At 32.7% G+C, this 20,318-nt stretch overlaps 1 protein-coding gene across 1 annotated transcript in view; it reads right to left on the minus strand.

The window, feature by feature from the left end:
• The window catches only part of LOC119572558 (CXXC-type zinc finger protein 1-like), a gene marked incomplete at its 5' end in the record, with an annotated part of 18,204 nt that extends 290 nt beyond the window's left edge, over positions 1-17,914 (minus strand). The window contains 6 exon segments of the mRNA XM_037919663.1: positions 1-1,103; positions 15,784-15,921; positions 16,120-16,298; positions 16,975-17,146; positions 17,419-17,556; positions 17,672-17,914. The exon segment at positions 1-1,103 is cut by the window's left edge and continues 290 nt beyond it. Of these exon segments, the coding sequence (XP_037775591.1) occupies positions 873-1,103; positions 15,784-15,921; positions 16,120-16,298; positions 16,975-17,146; positions 17,419-17,556; positions 17,672-17,914 (1,101 nt within the window).
• Between the last annotated feature and the right edge of the window lie 2,404 nt (positions 17,915-20,318).

A 20,318-nucleotide genomic window follows, 5' to 3' on the forward strand; every position in this document is an offset into this window, starting at 1 on the left:
TATATACACTGAAATTCAAAACACTGCATGCTTGAATACTGTCACAAGTTTATATTTCTCAAGGAAATACTTAGTCATTATTGTCTACTAAAATCTCATTACACTTCATCTTTCAGTACCACATTTGTTTCTAGGACAAGCCTACCAATTCTTATGTAGAAAATGAGTAATGCAAAACTGGCAAGTTGGTGAACATCATTTCACTACACCCTAATATTCAATTTCTTTATGAATGAACTAGATGAACACCTTTATGAAACCTATATGTAATTCAGGAGCAAATGAATGTGGTTATACTGAAATGTAATTAGGAAAAAATCTTTTAAATTCATCTAGCCTGAAATACAAGTAATTTAGATATGTATATATACACACATCTGAACATATCAACATAAAAAAAAAATATTGAGATGGATGAAACAGACTCTGAAGATCAAGGTAATACATAACACCAACTAAAGTCTGGCTTCCTAAATGAAAACGGGTACTGACTGTTTTAAACTTTTTGGTACTGAATGTAAAAATGCATCCATCATTTTTGTCACTCATTGAGGAAGACATTAAATTATACTTATATCGGTATCCATTTTATCCTTGGAATAAAAGGAGTCACCATCTTTACCATCTACTTTTGCTTTTTAATAGAATAATACTGATGATCACTGTGATAACGATGATCATCATGATATTTTCTGTCCCGGTTAGAATGATATTGGTGGTCCGTGTGCTGGTGCTTACGTTCACTATTATGGTACTGATGGTCATTGTGATGGGTGTCATTCTGATAGTGGTGGTCACTTGCTTTATACTGCTGAGAAATAACAGGCCGATGTTGTTGGGATGACTTGTGATTACTTGCACTGGATGACTTACTATGTGTGGTTTGATTTCGTACTTTGGCTGGCGGTGTTGGTGCTGCGCTGGTACTTATGACCAGAATGATACTGGTGGTCATTCTGATGATACTGTTGGGACTGCTGAAGCTTCTCAGCCAATGCATGGTCATAAGTTGAGTGCAGCATGAGACCAAGGACTCCTGCACGATTCGTCATGGCCTGACGCACCAGACGTTCTTGCTCCAACAGCTCATCAAGTTTCAGCCACTAGAGGATAAAAATATGGTTATATTGTGTAAATATTCAAATTTAAAATAGATGCTAATATGCATGTTCAAAATGTATACATGTGTGGGTGAGGGTGTGACTACATATATTTATATATATAAATATAAATATATGTATATATATATATGTATGTATGTATGTATGTATGTATGTATGTATAATATATATATATATATATATATATAATATATATATATATTAAATACATTGTATATATATAAATATATCATATATATTATATATAAGTATATAGATAACATGTACATATATAATAAACATATAAACACAACACACAGACACACACACACATATGTGTATGTATGTAACTATGTGTATATAAATATCTAAAATATATAAATAAACAGCCCCCCCTGACAAGGACTCGAACTAGGTCACACCGGGTATGAAACCGGAGGCCAGTGCTAAACCAACCATGCCACACGACCCACTCTAGGAGTGTGCAACTTGGATCTCACTAGCTCCATAGACATTACCAATCACTCATACTTGAGCAATGATAGCGAAGTTTTACGCACACCCCCTGTGGGCACTCATTGGAAATTGATTTAGCAATTCAAATCCTAAGTAAGATGTACTGAGGTATATTTATGAAAGGTGTAATAATGCAATGCCGCATTGATATCAATAAATAACAACCCTCCCTGACCAGGACTCGAACCTAGGTCACACCGGGTATGAAACCGGAGGCCATACATGTGTATATGTGTATATATATGTGTTATATATGTATATATATATATATATGTATATATAGTATATAATATTATATATTATAATATATATATAATATATTTTATGTATATATATATATGTATAATATGTGTATATATATGTGTATATATGTGTATAAAAATATATAAATATATTGTATATGCATATATATGCATATATATATATGCATATATAATATATAAAATATATATATATATATATATTATATATATATATATATATATATATATTATATATATAATATATATATATATATATATATATATATATATATAATATATATATATATTTGTATATATATATAAACTATACACATATATATGTATAATATATATTATACATACCACACACACACACACACACACACACAATATATATATATATTATATATATATATATATTATATAATATATATATATATATATATAATATATATATATATATATATAGCCATAGGACACCGAAGAACAGTGTGAAATCGTTTAGGTTTACAGTTTTCCCTCAAGTAGATTCACTAAGGAACAGCCAATTTGCAGTATGTAAGTACAGTACATCACAAAATCAAGTAGGATTAAAATTGGTTCACATAAATCAACAAATATAATCAGCCAATCAACAGAAGATCTGCCAGATAAACTGTGCATTAACAAAGCATAATTCAAGCGATGGCACCTCAACAGAGTGCCAGATGCTGTCCCCACGACCTGTGGTTGCATTAGTCGAGGGCGCAGGCCGTTAGGCTCAGCAACTGCTAGGGAATTGATACCTACAGATAGAAAATCACCTTTCTAACTTCCTCTAACCCAAATCCCAACCTTACCCATTCCAACATCGTTCTAAATCCTCCTCTCCCAGATCACCGCCTCCTTCCCTCTACCCCTCTGCTGCAAGCCAACAATTTATGCACTTTATAATCCATAGGCTCATTATAATGGAGTGTGTATGTAAATTAATGCAGATGCTGCTCAAATGTTTGTGCACAAGTATGAGTGAGTATGCACGTAAGTGTGCTGGTGTATGCATGTCCATGTGTGTGTATACAAGAGAAGCAATATATACGTAGATGTGTATATCTGTGTGTATGTGTATATTCATCATATGTGTATATATATGTAGAGGTATGTGTATATGTATGTATACGTATGTATACGTGTAGATGTGTGTATGTGTATGTGTATATGTATATATATGTATATGTATATATATGTATATGTATATATGTATTTATGTTGTATGTGTATGTGTATGTATATATGTATGTGTATATATATGTGCATGTACAGGTGTATACATATGTATTTTGGTGAACACTAATGTGTACTCATAAATGTATGTGCGCATACATGTGTTTGTGTAAGAATATGTATGGCTCTATTTATGTGTACGTATAGTCATAAATACGTGTGCAAGATATGTGCGCATGTGTGTGTTTGCATATATGTGGGTATGTGTACACATATGTATGCACATATGTCTATATATGTATAAGCATGTGTATGTGTGTAGTTGTGTATAATGTAGGAGTATGTATGAATATCATATGCATAGAAGTGCATGCTTGCATGGGCATGTGCACGAAAATGAACATTTTAGGGTTAACAACTATGTTTGCATGAAATCAGTGTAATAAATATAATCACACATATATGCACTTCTGATAATCAAGCCCATGCTCATGAGAGTAACCCTGGTGTAGTGAGCAGGCCTGTGCGTTGCTGCTCATGAGTCCACACTAAACAGGAGCCAACCCTGCTGGAGGGGCTTATCAGTGGGATCCCGGTTAAAATATTCCCCCTCCCACCAAGATACACCTAAGCCAGTAGGTGGGGGGTAACTTGGCTGTCTCCTTCTCAATCAAAAAACTATAACTGCACAAACAGAGCAGAGGGGGCTAAAAACCTCTGGTTAAAATAGGCCGCCCTACGTTGCACATATAAAGCCAATGAGAAATGAATCCGACTTATTAGCCATACTTGAGGAACTCTCTTTCATTAAATGGGATGCTGTAAGACTTTGTGAAGTTGAAAGACTAGGTGAGGAGCATAAGATACTAAGTGATAGAACATGTACTCTATTGGAGAGGTAAACCCCTGGGTAGCAAACAGGGGTAGGTTTTCTTAGTTCACAGACGTTTGAAAAGAATATGTGGAATTCTACAGTATAAGCGAAAGAGTGGCTTCAGTAACAAGAAAACTACACAATAGGTGTTCAAGTCTATGCTCCAACAAGCAGCCACAGTGATGAAGAAATACGAGATGTTCATTTAGCCAGGGAGAGGGTAAAAACCCATTTCACAATAATTATGGGAGATTTTAATGCCAAAATTAGTAAAAAGACATGAGAAACCATTGTGGGGAATCACAAAATAGACACTAGGAATGAGAGGGGATAATGAAATTGATTTTGCATAGGCTTGATCACTCATATCATGAATACATTCTTAAAAAAAAAAAAAAGACTAGAGAGGTGGAAATAGAATTCGCATTTGACATCAGAAACAAAATTGACTTCATAATTTCAAATAGGCACGATATAGTAAAAATCATAGAAGTTATTAATAAAGTAATATTGGCACAACCATAGTATGATCAGAGGCCAATTAAATACACATCGAAGGGAAATGAAAACCCTACAAAACCAGCCAAAATTTAGCAACTTTAAAGGGCCGAGTGACAGTTTAACCCTTTAAAATCCAAAAAAAGATATTCATTCTCAGAGCAAAAATCTCAAATTGACGGGGGCCACCCCTTTCAACCCCAAAAAAGAATTTTTTTCCCCCCCCCCAAGGAAAAATTTCCCTTTTTGGTCCCCCAAAACCAAAAAACCCTTTTTTGGGTTCGCCATTTTTAAAGGGTTTGGGAGGGCCCGGGGGGCAAAGGGGGGGGGGGGGGGGCAGGGCCCGGGTTTAAAAAGGACTAAAAGGGCCAAAGGGGAAAATTTTTTTTGGGGGGGGGGGGGGGGGGGGGGGGGGGGGGGGGGGGGGGGGGGGGGGGGGGAAATTGGGTTTTACCCTAACAAAAAAAAGAAAAAAATCCAAAAACCCTTTTCTTAAACCCTAAAAACCCCCCAACATACCCTTTCCAAAACTCTTCTTTTTAAATAGGTTTTCCCCCTTGGGGAAGAAAACCAATTTGAAAACTTTTATAATATAGCGTCTTCAAATTGAGGGAAAAACCCCTTGGGTAGAAAAAGGGGGGGTTTTTGTCCAAATGTTTTGAAAAGGGTTTTTGGGGGAAAAATTTCACAAGTCCTGGGAAAAAGAGGGGCCTTTGGGGGTAACAAGGAAAAAAAAACGAAAAATGGTTTCCCGGTTATGTTAAAACACAAGTGTTTTAAAGAAATTTAGGAAGATGTTCATTTACCGGGAGGGGGTTTAAAAATTTTTAAAAAATTTTTGGAGATTTTTAATGCCAAAATTTAGTAAAAAAGAATGAGGAAAATTTTTGGGGAATCAAAAGAGGAAATTAGGAATGAAGGGGTTAAAATGTATTTTTTGCATAGGTTGATTCCCCAAATTAGGGGAATACTTTTTTTTAAAAAAAAAAAAAAAGGACAAAGAAAAGGTGGAAAAAATTTGGCCTTTGGGGTTTGGCAAAAGGGGGTTTAAAATTTCACTTTTAGGCACATATTTTAAAAATCTTTGGAAGGGGGTTTTTATTAAATTAAATTAAATATTTGGAAAGAAAAAGTTGATGGGAGGCCAAAATTTTAAATTTTAGGGTTTAAAAATGGAATAAATCGTTAAAAAAAAACTCACCCAAATTTACCCTTAATTAAAAAAAGGGCCCAGGTGAATTTTAAACCTTTTAAAACGGGTTTCCTTTCGGAAGCCAAAACTAAAAAGCCCAAAAATCCCGGGGGGGTTTAAAAAGGGGGAAAATAACCCCCAAAAAACCACATTTGAAGTAGGGGCGGGGAACTTAAAAAACACCTCTAAATAAAAAATATAAAGAAAACAAAATAATCTAAAAATTTTAAAAATGGGCCCCCCCCCCCCCCCCTTATTTTGAATATAAACCTAAAATAATCCGTTTATTCCCCTTACTTAAATTCAATTAAAAGATTTTGGGGGGAACTCTTAAGTTAAAATTAGATAAAATAAGTTTAAAATTATAAAATTTTATTTTTGGGAAAGGTAAATAAAAAATTTTTATTTTCACAACGTTTAAAAAGAATATTTTGGGAATTTCTCCATATAAAAAGATTTATAAAAAAATACAAAATAATTAATTTATGTAAAGGAAGTTGAGAAGAATAGAATATTTAGAAAGGGAAAATTTTTAAAAAAAATTTTAAAAAATGTAATTTTTAATAAAAATATTAAAAAAATGGAGAAAATTTAATAAAAAAAAATAAAGAGGGGGATAAAGAAAATTATTTTATGGGTTATAAAATATATGAATAATTTAAAAAAAAAAATGGGAGGGGTAAAAAAATGATTTACATCAGAAAAAAAATTTATAAAATTAAAATGGGAATTATATAAAAATAAAAATAAAATTAAAAAAATTTTGGAGAAAATATATATTTTAGGGGAAAAAAATTACACATCAGAAAGGTAAATAAAATTATAAATTAAAAAATTTAAGAAATAAATTTAAATTTGGAAAGAGGGGTTTAAACCCCAACACCAAAAAATTATTAATTTAAAAAAATAAAAATTAAATCAAAAAGATAAATTATAAAAAAGGGAAGTTGATTTTGAATAGGGGTTTTGGGGTGTTGGGTTGTGGTTTTTTTTTTGTTTTTTTTGTTTTTGGAAAAAGAAAAAAAAAAAAAAAATGTATTTAAAAATAAAAATATAAAAATAATAAAAATAAAAATAAAAAATATAAAAAATATATTTGGTGTATATAATATATTATATATATTTTATTTTTAATTTTAATATAAATATATATATATATATAATATTTATTTATTATTTATATTTTAAAAATAAAAAATTTATATTAAATTAATTTATAAAATAAAAAATTATATATTATATATATATAAAATAATATAAAAATTTAATTAAATTACAATTTTAATTATATATTATTTTAATATATTATAAAATTATATTTTTATATATATTTTATATATAAACAACTTTATATATATATATATAAATAGAATAATATATTTTATATATATTTTTAATATACATATATGATTTTATATATATTAAAAAAACAAAAAAAAAAAAAACCCCAAAAAAAAAAAAAACCCCAAAATATACATAATTTTTTAAAAAAAAAAAAACATAAAAATAAAAATTTATATATAAAATATTTTAAAATAATATATAAAACCTATAAAAATTTTATATATTATATTATATATATATTTATATATTTTTGGGTTACAACTTTATAAATATATATAATTTTATATAAAATTTTAAAAATATATATATAAATACCCTATATATAATATATATATTTTTAAAACCATAAACATTATATATATTATATTATATATATTTTAATATATATATATATATATAATATATAAAAAAAAAAATTAAACAACACAAAAAAACACACACACCCCACATACAGATAAACATACACAAAAAAAACACACACACACACAAAAATTACAGATAAACAACACAAAAAAAAACACAAAACACACAAAACCCCCAATAAACAACACCAAAACAAAACACACACACACACACACACAAACAAAAATATATTATATATATATATATATAATAGAATATATATATTTTTTAAAAAAAAAAAATATGATTTTAAAAATAATTATATATAATACAAATTTTTATTATAAAATATAGTTTAAAAATAAAATATATTTTATATAATAATAACAATAGGGATTTTTTTATAAAAACCCAAATTTACACCCCACACACCACCACACACCCACAAACATTATGGGAAAAATTTTAAATAATAGATATTTATAAATATATATATTTTTAATATATTTATAAAATTATTTATAAATATTTTTTTAACATTATATATATATATAAAATATATATCGATAATAATAAATAAAAAATAGGGTATATGTATTAAAATAAAAAATTTTTGTTTGGGTTTGGTTTGTGGGTGTTGTTTGGGGGGTTTGGGGGGTTTTTTTTTTTAAAAAAAAAAAAAAAAACCAAAAATTATATTAATTTTTTATATTATATATATTATAAAATATTATATATATATAATATTTTTTAAAATATATCAAAAACATATTTTATATATTTTTATTTATATTATAAAAAATATATATTATATATATATAATTTAATATATTTTATATATTAAAATTAAATTATATTTATTTTATAAAAAAAAACCCAAACACACAAAAAAAACAAAAAAAAACCCAAAATTTTTTAATATATAAAAATTTTTATAAATATTTAATAAAATTTATATAAAAATAATATTTATATTAAAATAGTAAAATATATAAAATTTATAATATATATATAAATAATATTTATATCTAAAATATTTAAAAATTTTATTATAAAAAAATAATATATATAAAATAAAAAAATAAAATATATATATATATAAAATTATATTATATATATTTTATAAAATTTTATAATATATTTTATTTTTTTAATAAAAAATAAATAAAAATAATTTATATAAATATTATTATTTTTATAAATAATATATTTATTAAAATATTTTAAATTATAAAAATATTTTTAAGATATAATATTTTTTAATATAGGGGGAAAAATAGATATTTAAAAAAATATATAATATATATAAACATACTAAAATAATTACAATATATATATTATATATAATATATATTATATAATATATATATATATATATATAATGCACACTTTAAAAATAAAGAAAAAAAAAACACACACCCCACACACACAACAACACACCACACAAACCCCACACACCACACCACACCCAAAAACAAAAACCACCCACACACACACACACACACAAACACACACACTTGTAAAAAATTATATAATAAAAAATATAATATATATAATAAATATAAAAAAATTTTATATATATATAATATTATTTTTATATAAAATATATAATAATATATACAAAATTATAGATCACATATAATTTTTCTGTATAAATATAATATTTTATATAAAAACCCACCCCAAAAACACAAAATTTTAAAAAATTAAAAAATATAAAAAATATAAATTAAATATATATAATTATATATATATATTATTATTAATATATATATATAAATATATATATAATATATATATATTTTTTAATATTTATTTTTAATATTATATATTTTTTATTTTATATATATATATATATAAATTATATAAAATATATTTATTTTTTTTTTTTTTATAAATATTAAATTATTATATTTTTAAAATATTATATATTTTAATATATAAAATATATAAAATATATTTATAACATAAAAACCACAAAACCCAAAAACATACAGGGGGAAACCCTATTTACAAATTTTATAAAAGGGACTTTAATATGTAATAAAAAATATATATACATATACAAAAATATATAATATCAAATCTATCCCCTCTCTTTTAATATATATTTTTATATGTTTAATTTATTTTTATATATTTTAACCTTTATTTAAAATTTTATTACACCAATTTATCATATATTTTTTCTATATTTTAAAAATAATTATTTTTTTTTCTTTTTTATAAAAAATACATCCCACATAGGGGCGGGGGGGGCCCCCCCACCCAGAAAAGGGAGGGGGGGCTTTTGGGTTTCCCGTTGCGGAGGGGGGTGCTGGATGGGGTACAGGTGGGAACGAAAAATACTTGTCCTTTCCGGGACCCCGGGGAGGGGGCCCAAAAAATCCTAGGGAACCCCACAGGCAGATCCCCCTTTTAAATGGGGGGAGTGTCGGGAAAAATAGCAGAGGGGCCCTACACCCCGGGGGTGGCGGCCCGAGGCCCAAAACCCCCAAGCAAGCTATTGGGTAAGTGTTGAAAAATCCCTTTCGGGCAGGACAACAGTTTTCCCAGCTATCAATGGAATTTGGGAAGCGGTTGGGAGTTGAGGGGGCTGCCCCTCGGGAAAGGGGGAAAATTTGGGAGTGGCCCTGATAGTAAGTGTGGGGTACACCTTTTAATGGCCAAAGGGCGATAGTTTCACCCCGGGAGTAGGGCCCCCAAACCTCCAGCCAATTTTTAAAACCCCCAGTAGTGATGGTTTAAAAAAGTTAGGGTGTATTATGGCACTGTGATGAAGCATGATTTTTGGGTTCTATCTCTTTATTGCTGTGTTTCAAATCCCACGAGTTTTGAAATTGAAAGCGAAAGAGGTGGTTTTCCCCCAAACTCACAAAAAGTGGCCGGGCAATTGCCCCCCGGGGAGTATTTGGGATTGTTTTGGGAACTTCAAAGCGGCATCTGGCTGTGATTGGTTTTTGTTGGGCCCCCTGGGTCAGGGTGATCAAAGAACGAGAACAGCCTCTCTCCCCGGGGCTTTGCTAGGTCCCAGGGAATGAGGATTTCTGGCTCCTTGGGATCAGTGCCCCCAACCCCGCACACTAGACATGGTTTTAGCGATACAATTTCAGTGGCCAAAGGGGCCGGGCCACATTCTTGCTAGCATGCGATTTGGGGGATATTTCAGAACTGTTTGAGGGGCTACTGGAGGCGAGTTCTGTGGCACTGACGGGGCGGTAGTGGCTAACCCCTGGGTCCACTTAAAAAATTTATCCCTCCATTTGGGCCCCTTTGGGTGTTTCACTTGGACAGATTTTAGTGAGGAGGGGTTTTGCCCCTGGGTTCCCCCATGGCAATCCAGATCCCAATTTCCCCGAACTTGAAACCTGACGGGCCCAGTTGCATTGTGGGGTTCTTTCAAGCACGAAACACCGAAGCAGTTGGGAGTAAATCCATGGGGGCCCGGCAGAAATTTTTATTCCTCAGAAACATTGGAGGCCATGAAGATGTTGCATGGCTGGGTGAATGGCAATCAGGGCTTTGTTGTCTTTAGTGTTTAGGGCTTGGACACTGCCAAAAGAAGGGCAAGGAAAGTTTATCAGGAATCTTTCCCGGGGTTGGTTTAGGGCCAAATTTTTGGGAAATGAAACCCTTTGCCAGGGCCCACCAAGCCCTGGAAAACTGAAACCCAAGCCTCTTTGCAGGTGACTTCCGGGCCCCTCAGTGGATGGACAGATTTCCCCGATCATGTTGGGGTTCGTGAAAAGTTGGGCTGAGTAAATTTTTAGTTGTACCCGGTTTGACCCCCCCAACAGTTACTTGGATGAAGTGGATCACAATAAAAGTTGCCCGTTTCCCCCATCAGCAAGGAACCTCCTACCCTTTAAAGGAGGGGTTAAAAATGGTGATTTTTAAGGTGAAGTGTGGGAAAGTTTTCCGGGGATAGTGATTTTCCCCCCGCTAAAATTTAAAAGGGTGGGGATTAACCCATGGTTCAGGGTTTTTCATTTCCGTTTGACTTCTATTGGCAGTCATTCCCCCTGACTTTTTGGGTCCCTCCCTTCTGGAAGGGGAAAAAAGGGGAAACATTGGACGGGGCAACTACCGTGGCTTTACACTGCTCAGAATTTTCCAGGCAAAGTTTTCACCCAAATTTTCTTTAAAAAGGAAACTGCGGGCCCCTAGGCACCAGAGACCGGGGGAAGACTGAATTCCCCTCTTGGAAAACCCAATAGATCATATCCCAGCACTTTGAGTAATTTGTGGAATGCCGTCATAAGTTTTGAAACATGGGTTTCTTGCTGGGCCCATACTGGCTTTTAAGAAGGTTTGACTCTGTTTTTTCCGAGAAACCCCTTGGGAGATTCTGAGACTAGGAGAATTTTTAAAAAGATTATGGCCAATAGCAAGCCTATATACCCCGGTTTCTGGAAAAATTTCTTAAAATGTGGGGGGGGGCCTCAAAATTTTTTCCCCATTAAATTTATGGGTGAGGCAAGGCTTTGTCCCTTTCAGCAAAAACTTTTTAACCCCCTGCAGAAAATGGATAAAGGGGGAGCCCACAAAACCCCAAAAATCAAAGTGGAGCAAAATGGTCAAAATCAAAGGGTTTAGACATTGGGGTTTCCTGATGATGATGCTATCCTATCTGAGTCCCTGGAGTCCAGGTGGCAGCTCTTGATGCATTTAGAAAGTGGGTGAAGCCCTTGGGGCCCAGAGGTCTCCGGGGCCAAGGGCCCAAATTCAGGACTTTGGGGTCCTGTTTGGGGGAAATCGTTCAGGGCGATCCCTGCTTTTCAGGAGGACATTGAAGTCACAGAGGCTTTGCCTAATTGGTATTTTAAATCACAATCCTTTGGGTGTCAGACCAAGAAGTCCCGTTTGACGGACTTGGGTTTGGGAAAAAGGAACAAAGAAAAAGATTAACAAGACATTTGGGGGATTTGGTACCTTTCGAAGGACGGGAAATATGTCTTCAAAGCCTTGATACTTTCCAGTTTTGCTTTACCGCAGTTACACCGTTTAATTAAAGTAAAAATTTTAAAGGGTTTTAAACTAGGGAAACATTATTTGTTATTAAACACACCCCTCTCACCCCCTAGAAGTGCTTGGGTGTTTTGGGTACATCCCAAGTGATACTGGGGATTCGGGGGGTAGTTTGGAAACCCGTAAGGGGGTGTCACGAGTGCCCGTAAAAGATAAAGGGAGAAAAGAGGCGGTTATTTATATTATTTCCCGGGGTCGTTTAAATTCATTCTATGGCCCTTTTTTGGGTATGGATCCCTTCGATTGAAGTCGACATGATAGCTAGACATGGTACCAGGCATTTCAGAATTTCCCACCCCGACAAAATTTGCTTGTAGAAAGCTTTCGAAAAATTTTTTCACATTTACCAAATTTATTAAGGGGTACATTTTGTCGCATTTTAAATTAAAAGTTGGGAAACAATCTGGTAGTTAAAAAAATTTTGTAAAATATTTCTAATTTTTCTGTTTTTTTATATTTAAAGTTAATTTCGGGTTTTTGATACATTTTCTGGGGGAGCCACTGTCACTCACCCCAAACACACACACACAACCACACACACCCCAACCCCACACACACACACACACATTACCCAACCCACTCCTCCCCGGGAGAGCAAAAGACATGAAACCATTTCATTGATAGGGTTTGTTGTGTTTTAGTTTCAGACGAAAGATTTTTGATGTATCTCCTTTTCCCCCGATTTTGCGCATGACAAGTGGGGCTTGTTTCAAAATGTTTCCAATTTTTTATATTAAATAAAAATTTTTTCTCTGTGTGGCGACAACCCGGTTTTAAATTTAAAAACTTGGGGGATTTCCTGTTGTTTTCCCTTAAACTACTTATATCTATCAGAGACAATTTTGGTTTTGTTCAAGCCGGTCCCATTCAGACGCTTTAATTTACGTTCCCTCTTCCCTTTTTTTTTTTATCTTGGGAAAGTAAAAACCCAAAAGAAAAAAATGATGAAAAAAACGAAAAAACAAACATTTTAAAAACTACAAATTTATAAAATAAAAATGGCTAGTTGGGACTAACATCCCTCCGACTTTGGGCCCTTTTTTTTTCTCTTATCCCCCCCTCAAAGGTTTCCCCTTTTTTTTTCTTTACTATCTTGGCCCCTTTGGGTATTTATCCGGGGGCCCCCCACTTTTATATAGTTCTCGGGCCCAAAAGAAAACCGAAAAAAGCACGGAAGGATGACCTTCCTGCAGAAAAAGGTCCCCCTTAGGGGTGCGTGGGAAAGCGTCACCAGAAAATCCCCCAGAAAACCGGGGAGCAGGGGGTTTAAATTGCCCCCTTTTTGTAATAGAAGGGGTGCCACCTGCTGGGACGGCCATAGATCCAGCGAAAAGGGCCCGGAAAATTAAAGCAAGGACCAGTCACTCCAGGATGGTTTTTGGAAGGGGTTTTTTTTCCACCTGCCTTTTTTTCGCCGCAAAATCCAGTCAACACAGGAGCTTTTAAGTTCAGGGACAGGCCCTGAGATCCGAAAAAAGGGCGCCCCCGCCTGGAAAACCCGTAAATCCATATTTAAGAATTTCGAGGGAAAAAGGATGAGATGCAGCCGGGAAGGGCCCTTTACGAGATTTTCGAGGGGGGTGTGGAGAGTACGCCACCGGTTATGCCTGGGGTGAGGACTACGAGGAAGTCTGACGAAACCGAAGGGCAAAGAGGACCTGTGCCCAGCCACAAGGAAAGGATAATTAAACCAAGGAAAAACCCGGGAGGGATGGGGCCAAAAACCCAAAAAAATTTTCACAAAACCAACCACGGAAAAGGGGATGGAAAAGGGAAAAAAGGGGGAATCAAGGAATTCCCAAACCAGGCCCAAGCGGAGAGGGGGGACCCAAATTTGGCAAAACCGAAGGCCGAGATAAAGGGGCCCCCCCCTTTTTGGAAAAGGGAAAAATTTAATTTCCCCAGTTCAAAATTTTTTTTCCCCAAAGGGGGAGGTCCTCTTTTTGGGGAAATTTTTCCTCCTCTGAAGGAAAAAACAAAGGCGCCTTTGCCCTTGGGTGGCAGGGGAAAAACCAAGCTCTAAGGGTTCCTAAAACTCCCTTTTGCCCTTTTTGGTTTAATTGGGAAACCAACTTCTTTTTTATGTACCCCCCCTTTCCATTTTAAAAAGGTGGCCACCCCCTTTCCTCACCAAAAAACCCAACCAAAACCAACCACCCCTTATAAAATTTTTATATTTGTATTTGGTTATTAATTATTTAAGATTTTTAAAAATTAATGATTAAAAAAAATTTTCCCCGGGGTAATTATTTCCCTTTTTTATTAATAATTATCTTTTCCATAATATATTAAATTGGTAAAAGTTTTTTAAACCTGAAGAATATATTTTTGTGTCCCTTTAAAAAAGAATATATAAAACCATAATTAATGGAAAATTTAAATTGTTTTTGTGAAAATTTAAAGTTTTAAAATATAAAATAAAAAAAATTTTTTAAAATTTTAAACTTTAATTTAATTTAAAAATTTTTTTAATATTTTTTTATTTTTTTTTTTTTGAAAAAAAAATTTTCCGGGATATTAAAATATTTAAAATGGGAAATTCCAAAATTTGCTTAATTTCTTTCCTAATTTCCCCTTTACCTTTTTAATTTTTTTTTATATTTTTTTTTTAGAACCGAAATGGAATAGGGGGAAATTTTGAAAATGTATTATTTTTTTAAAAAAATCTTTTGTTTTGTAATTTTGGGTTTTTAAAAAAATTTTCAAAACACAAACACACACCACATATAAATAATAATAATATTTTTTATTTTATTATATATATTTTATATATAATATATATATATTTTATTATATATAATTAAAATATATAATATATTATATATATATTATAATATATATATTTATATATATATATATTTATATATATTTTTAATTATTAAAATATATATAATAATATATTATATATTATATTTATATTTATATATATTATATTAATTTAAAAATTTATATTTATATTTTAAAATTATATTATATTTATTTATAATTTTAAAATGATTAAAAATAAAATAAAATAGATAAGAAAACACAACACAACAAATGTAAAATATTATTAATATTATAAATAAAACATTAGAAATTTATCTATCTCTATTACAATAATGTATGTATATATATAGGATTGTATATACACACAGATATGAAACATATCATACATAAATATATATAAAATTTTGGATTAGGTGAGAGAAAAGGGGATTGTTAGAGAGAAAAAGTGAGAATGAGGAGAGAAAGGTTTTGTGTGTGGGTGTGTGTGTTGTGTGTTGTGTGTGTTTTTGTGTGTGGTGTGTGTGTGTGGTGTGTGTGTGTGGTGTTTGGGGTGTGTGTTGGGGGTGTGTGTTTTGTGTGTGTGTGGTTTTTGTTTTTTTTTAAACTTACTTTTTATTATAGAAACTTATTGAATATACCAATCTTTTTTCATAAAGAAAAAGCCTTAAAAATTACCTGTCTGACTCTCTCCATATCTATCTCAGCTCTTCGCATTTTCTCCCAGCAATAGTGTTTTAGGCACTTCTTTTTTGGTGCTAAACAGATCTCGCCAGTTTCTTCAAAAACATTTTTTGTAAGAGGTGCTCCACATACCTTTACAGAAATAGAAATTGAGCATAAAATATTTGGTCTCTAAAAGAGCAAACCTAAAATATATGTATTCAACCACAGAGCAGTCTAAAATGAACAATTGTATTTTCTAGGCAAAATTTTAATCAAAGTATCAAATAATTTCAATAAATTTGATATAGCAAACAGAGAGTTGAAAACTAAGACGAAATATATTTAAACAATGGGAGAAAACTTTTTTAAATGATAGTATGCCCTTTACCAGACACAAGGAGCTTTAGTAGTTCGGCACATTACACGCAATCTTTTACAGTAGGTAAGACTACTGGGGTTATAGAAGTCACAAAACATGTTGTTGCCTTCAATGCGTGTCTTGTACATGGATCCAAAATGTTGTTTGGCTCTCCAACTGTAAAAATACAGAAAAGAAAGAATAGTAGTAAAAATAAATAATAATAATATTAATAATAATAAAAAAGATACTGACTACTTTTAAAATGCTTACAACACAAAACATACACATGTACCTTAGGGAATTACTTCCTCTAAAATGCAATATCTTTATGCTTGAGTAATCAGAAGCATACCACTAAAAATTAAGGTCAACTAACTTTTCAGTTCAATTATCTCCTACTTTTTATTCTTTCTCAAATGTCAAAGCCAATCACTACAAGTTACATAACAGAGAAAAGAGGTTTTCAATACTGTTAAAGGTTAACATTTCCCTGTACTTAATTTATAGTACTGGATAAACTAGTAAAATGAGATGGCAAATTCTTTGTGTATCAATAACATAAAAAAACACATTAAAATTCTGTCTTATTGAACCCTTCTAGTGGTTCAATAAGACTGAGTGGAATTTAAAGTTTATAAAGTTTATGTTTACCCTTGAGTGAAAATCTTCAAACTGCAAGGGCTTTCAATCTTTGCCAGATCCACATGCTCAGGATGTAAAACATGAGTACAACTCATTTGACAAAAGAAAGATATATTCGATATCTAATGACATTTGTAAAAAAATATTTGAGAAAGAAGATAACTCTCTGGAGGTCTTGATACGATGATATTTCCTTGCACTCACTTTGTTGAAGCAGTTTTCCAAGTGACGTATTGCTCTTCTGGCAGGCACTTCATGACCACAGGTGACACAATAAATAAATGCACTGTCTCCACTGTCATCATCGCCACCATCATCTGCATTAGGGTCAATCTTTGCATTTTTTCCTCGTTCAAGCAATTTGTCAATATCCTGTTTAGGGATGAAAGATAATATTATTCAGTCAAGCAAAATAAATTTGTCCAATGTATTTGTTATATACTTATTCTACAACATTTACGTACATGACTAAGAAACATAAATCATATCATCCAAATGAACATGAATAACAGACAATATAATATTCAGTTTCTTTTAGGGTAACTGGTGAACATATACATCATCATGTCCCATAGTATCAATAAGTTTACCATAAGAGGATAAAATCATTTTGGAATACATCTCGGCACATAATGATCTCATACCAAATGTCTCTGATCAAGCTGCTGAAGTACTTCCCGAGCCTCCAGCTGCTGCTTTCTAATCTTTTCAAGTTGCCTGATATCGCGGGTTTCAGCTACACACTCCATCATCTTCCATTCTTGAATACGTTGTGGTAATACCTAGGGTGATGAATAAATTATCTACATTAATGTCTCTGTAAAAGTAACAGAAGATTCATATGCCCTGTGATTAATTAAATAATCTTTTTTTAGCAAAAACAACTGTTAAACTTACTGAATAAATCCTTGCTTCTGCTAATTTTAAGCCACATTCATCACTACAGTACTTGCTGTTTGGCCGTGCTGCCTTTACACACTGAGGACCAAAGCACTGCCTCACTGTGGCAGCTTCTCCCTTTAGCCAACCTGCATCTGAGTCTGAGTCTGATGAATCTGGTTCATGGCGCCGTCTCTTATTTCTGTTTACATTAATCTGTTTTTCTTGAAAAACCAGATGGTCATAAGATACACCATCAGAAAAGGGCCGAAAAAATAATCAGTGGTCTTTAAAATTTAGTTTACTATAGACAGATGGGGCAAATCAAATCCTCTCATTTTAGCAAGGAATTTTTTAAAAGGTTAAATAATATGTAGCAACAATATAGCGAAAACAGTTGGATAAACCATGCAAATAGGACCGCAAGAAAAGTAATATTTATCTTATTAAAATGTCCATGAAAAACCGCAAGTACAAAAATGGCAATGGATTGTGAGCCTCTAAGAAAATTAACAGAATGAAAATTGACATTTTGGGAAATGAAGAAGCACATTGGGCTGGATTGGGAAAAATGATGGATGACAGAGCCAAGTCCATCTTTATTAATTGTGTTTAAACATAGAGCTCCGCAAATGTCAAGTCACCAAATGAGGAAAGGGAACAAAAACTTTACCAGCTACCTGAGAAAACAGGTATGTAACTGAGTGTAAGAGAAGAACTAAAGTATATAGGCAGCTCAAGGAAGACATAGAAGGGACATGAAACAATACTGAACTAGTAAGAATAGCAAAGAACATGAAATGGCATTCTATAGTTATTCATGTCAAGGAATAACTCCAGGAATGTAAAGTGAGCGTATTGAACCAAAGTGACAGTGACTATTGTCAGTGTTACTCATCAATTTTACATCAATTTCAAGTTTCTTGTCAAAACTAAAAGAAATTTGCATGTGAAAATCTAAAGATGTATGAAGCAGGTACAACACAAATTGGCAATAACACACATATGGACTCTTAATGGCAACTAAACCTTATGGTGACTGGTATGGGTATAACAGTCATGGATTATGTAGATTTGTACTGGGTAAACCTACAGTCATCAGATCTTTTCGGGCCCTTTCAAGTCATGGTGGAATACACTCATAATGGACTGTTAAGAAATTAATTTTAAAACTTTTCAATTTTTTATTGTCTGTTAATCATGCATTATGACATTATGTTTGATGATGTGACTGATTGGACATGTGGAAATATCATGTGACCTTTTTACATTTTAATCATGTATTTTCGCACCAAAAACATCTGCATTTGGTAGTCATTTTCCCAGGCCCTTTTGATATAAATTTATATTTTGAACTTTCTTTTGTTTTAAAGCCCTCAATTTTCCCCTGCCGGGGATGTTGATCCCCTTAACCAGGTTTCATTCACCGCCAATGGGACAAGCACCCAGAGAGTGATTAGATGTGGAAATTGAGGCCTGTCCTTGACATCCTAGAAAGGTAATTCACTTCTATTTTCATTCCCAGCAAGACCATTACCATGGATGAAAGTCTATGTGCCTTCTGGAGGTGCCAACAGGCAGGCACTCCAGTAAGTCTACAGAAGGACAACGAGGGATACCCGAGTATAGTAAATGTGCTCCAGTGACAGATATGAGGCAAAAAGTAAAAACCCCAAATCTAGTTGTAAATGGGGAAAAAACTGTGGGAAATTTTCCCCAAGAAAAAAGGCCCCCGAGCTTTACAGATTTTAAATTTGGGATCCTTCTCTTCACCTTTTTCCCCAATTGCAGGCAAGGAGACATGCTGATGGCATAAAAGCAATGCAATAAAAGCACATGCCAAAAAATGAAGGGGGGAGGGGTATGTTTAAAAAATAGCACCTGACGCCCTGATGGGGCTGCAATAAATAGACAAAGCAGCCAATGACAGTGCTGTCTGCCTTCCACACTAGAAATATAGTCACTTTGCTATCAAACTGCTGGGAATTGAGTGAACAAAGCCCAAGGTAGTAGCAGACTACAACACTGGGATGAAGGATGTTGACTAGTTATCATCAAATGGTACAGTAAGATATTTTTCTATATGATGGATATGGCAATAGTGAATTCCCTGGCAAACCACAGGGATACAGAAATACAAGCTAGAGCTCTTCAGAGGCTACTACAGCAGGGAATGAAACAAAACAGGACAAGGTACCCTCCAGGCCCCCACCCTACTTCCTTCTCCATTCCCTGCTCCTGCAGATAAAATTGCTGCTGCTGATGATGAAGCTCTTCCTCTAGCAGTGGTTCATATGTCAGAGGATACACCATTTCTGTGATGGAGGTATGCACACTGCTGGAGGCAGAACTGCAGATAGGAGACAATGGTGATGTGTCATATTTGCAGTATCTCTTTTCCCAAGCTTTGGTTTTAAGGGTTCCATGGGTTTGGGAAGCTACTAAAGTCCAAGGAAACAGATCCACTATCTGATAAGCAGCATTACAACCAAAGTAGAAATAAACAAAAAATTGTATCTGGTGCTTCTGTCTTGTGAAACCACACCAGTACAGTAAATTAGCACACACATCTGGTAATATGGAGTATATACTACAATATAAGTCAATAATGTTCAACATATAACATATGACATGTATAAGATAAGCCTCCGAATATAAACATTCA

This window comes from Penaeus monodon, chromosome 4 (genome assembly GCF_015228065.2).
Source record: "Penaeus monodon isolate SGIC_2016 chromosome 4, NSTDA_Pmon_1, whole genome shotgun sequence".
In the NCBI taxonomy this organism is placed as follows: Eukaryota; Metazoa; Arthropoda; class Malacostraca; order Decapoda; family Penaeidae; genus Penaeus; species Penaeus monodon.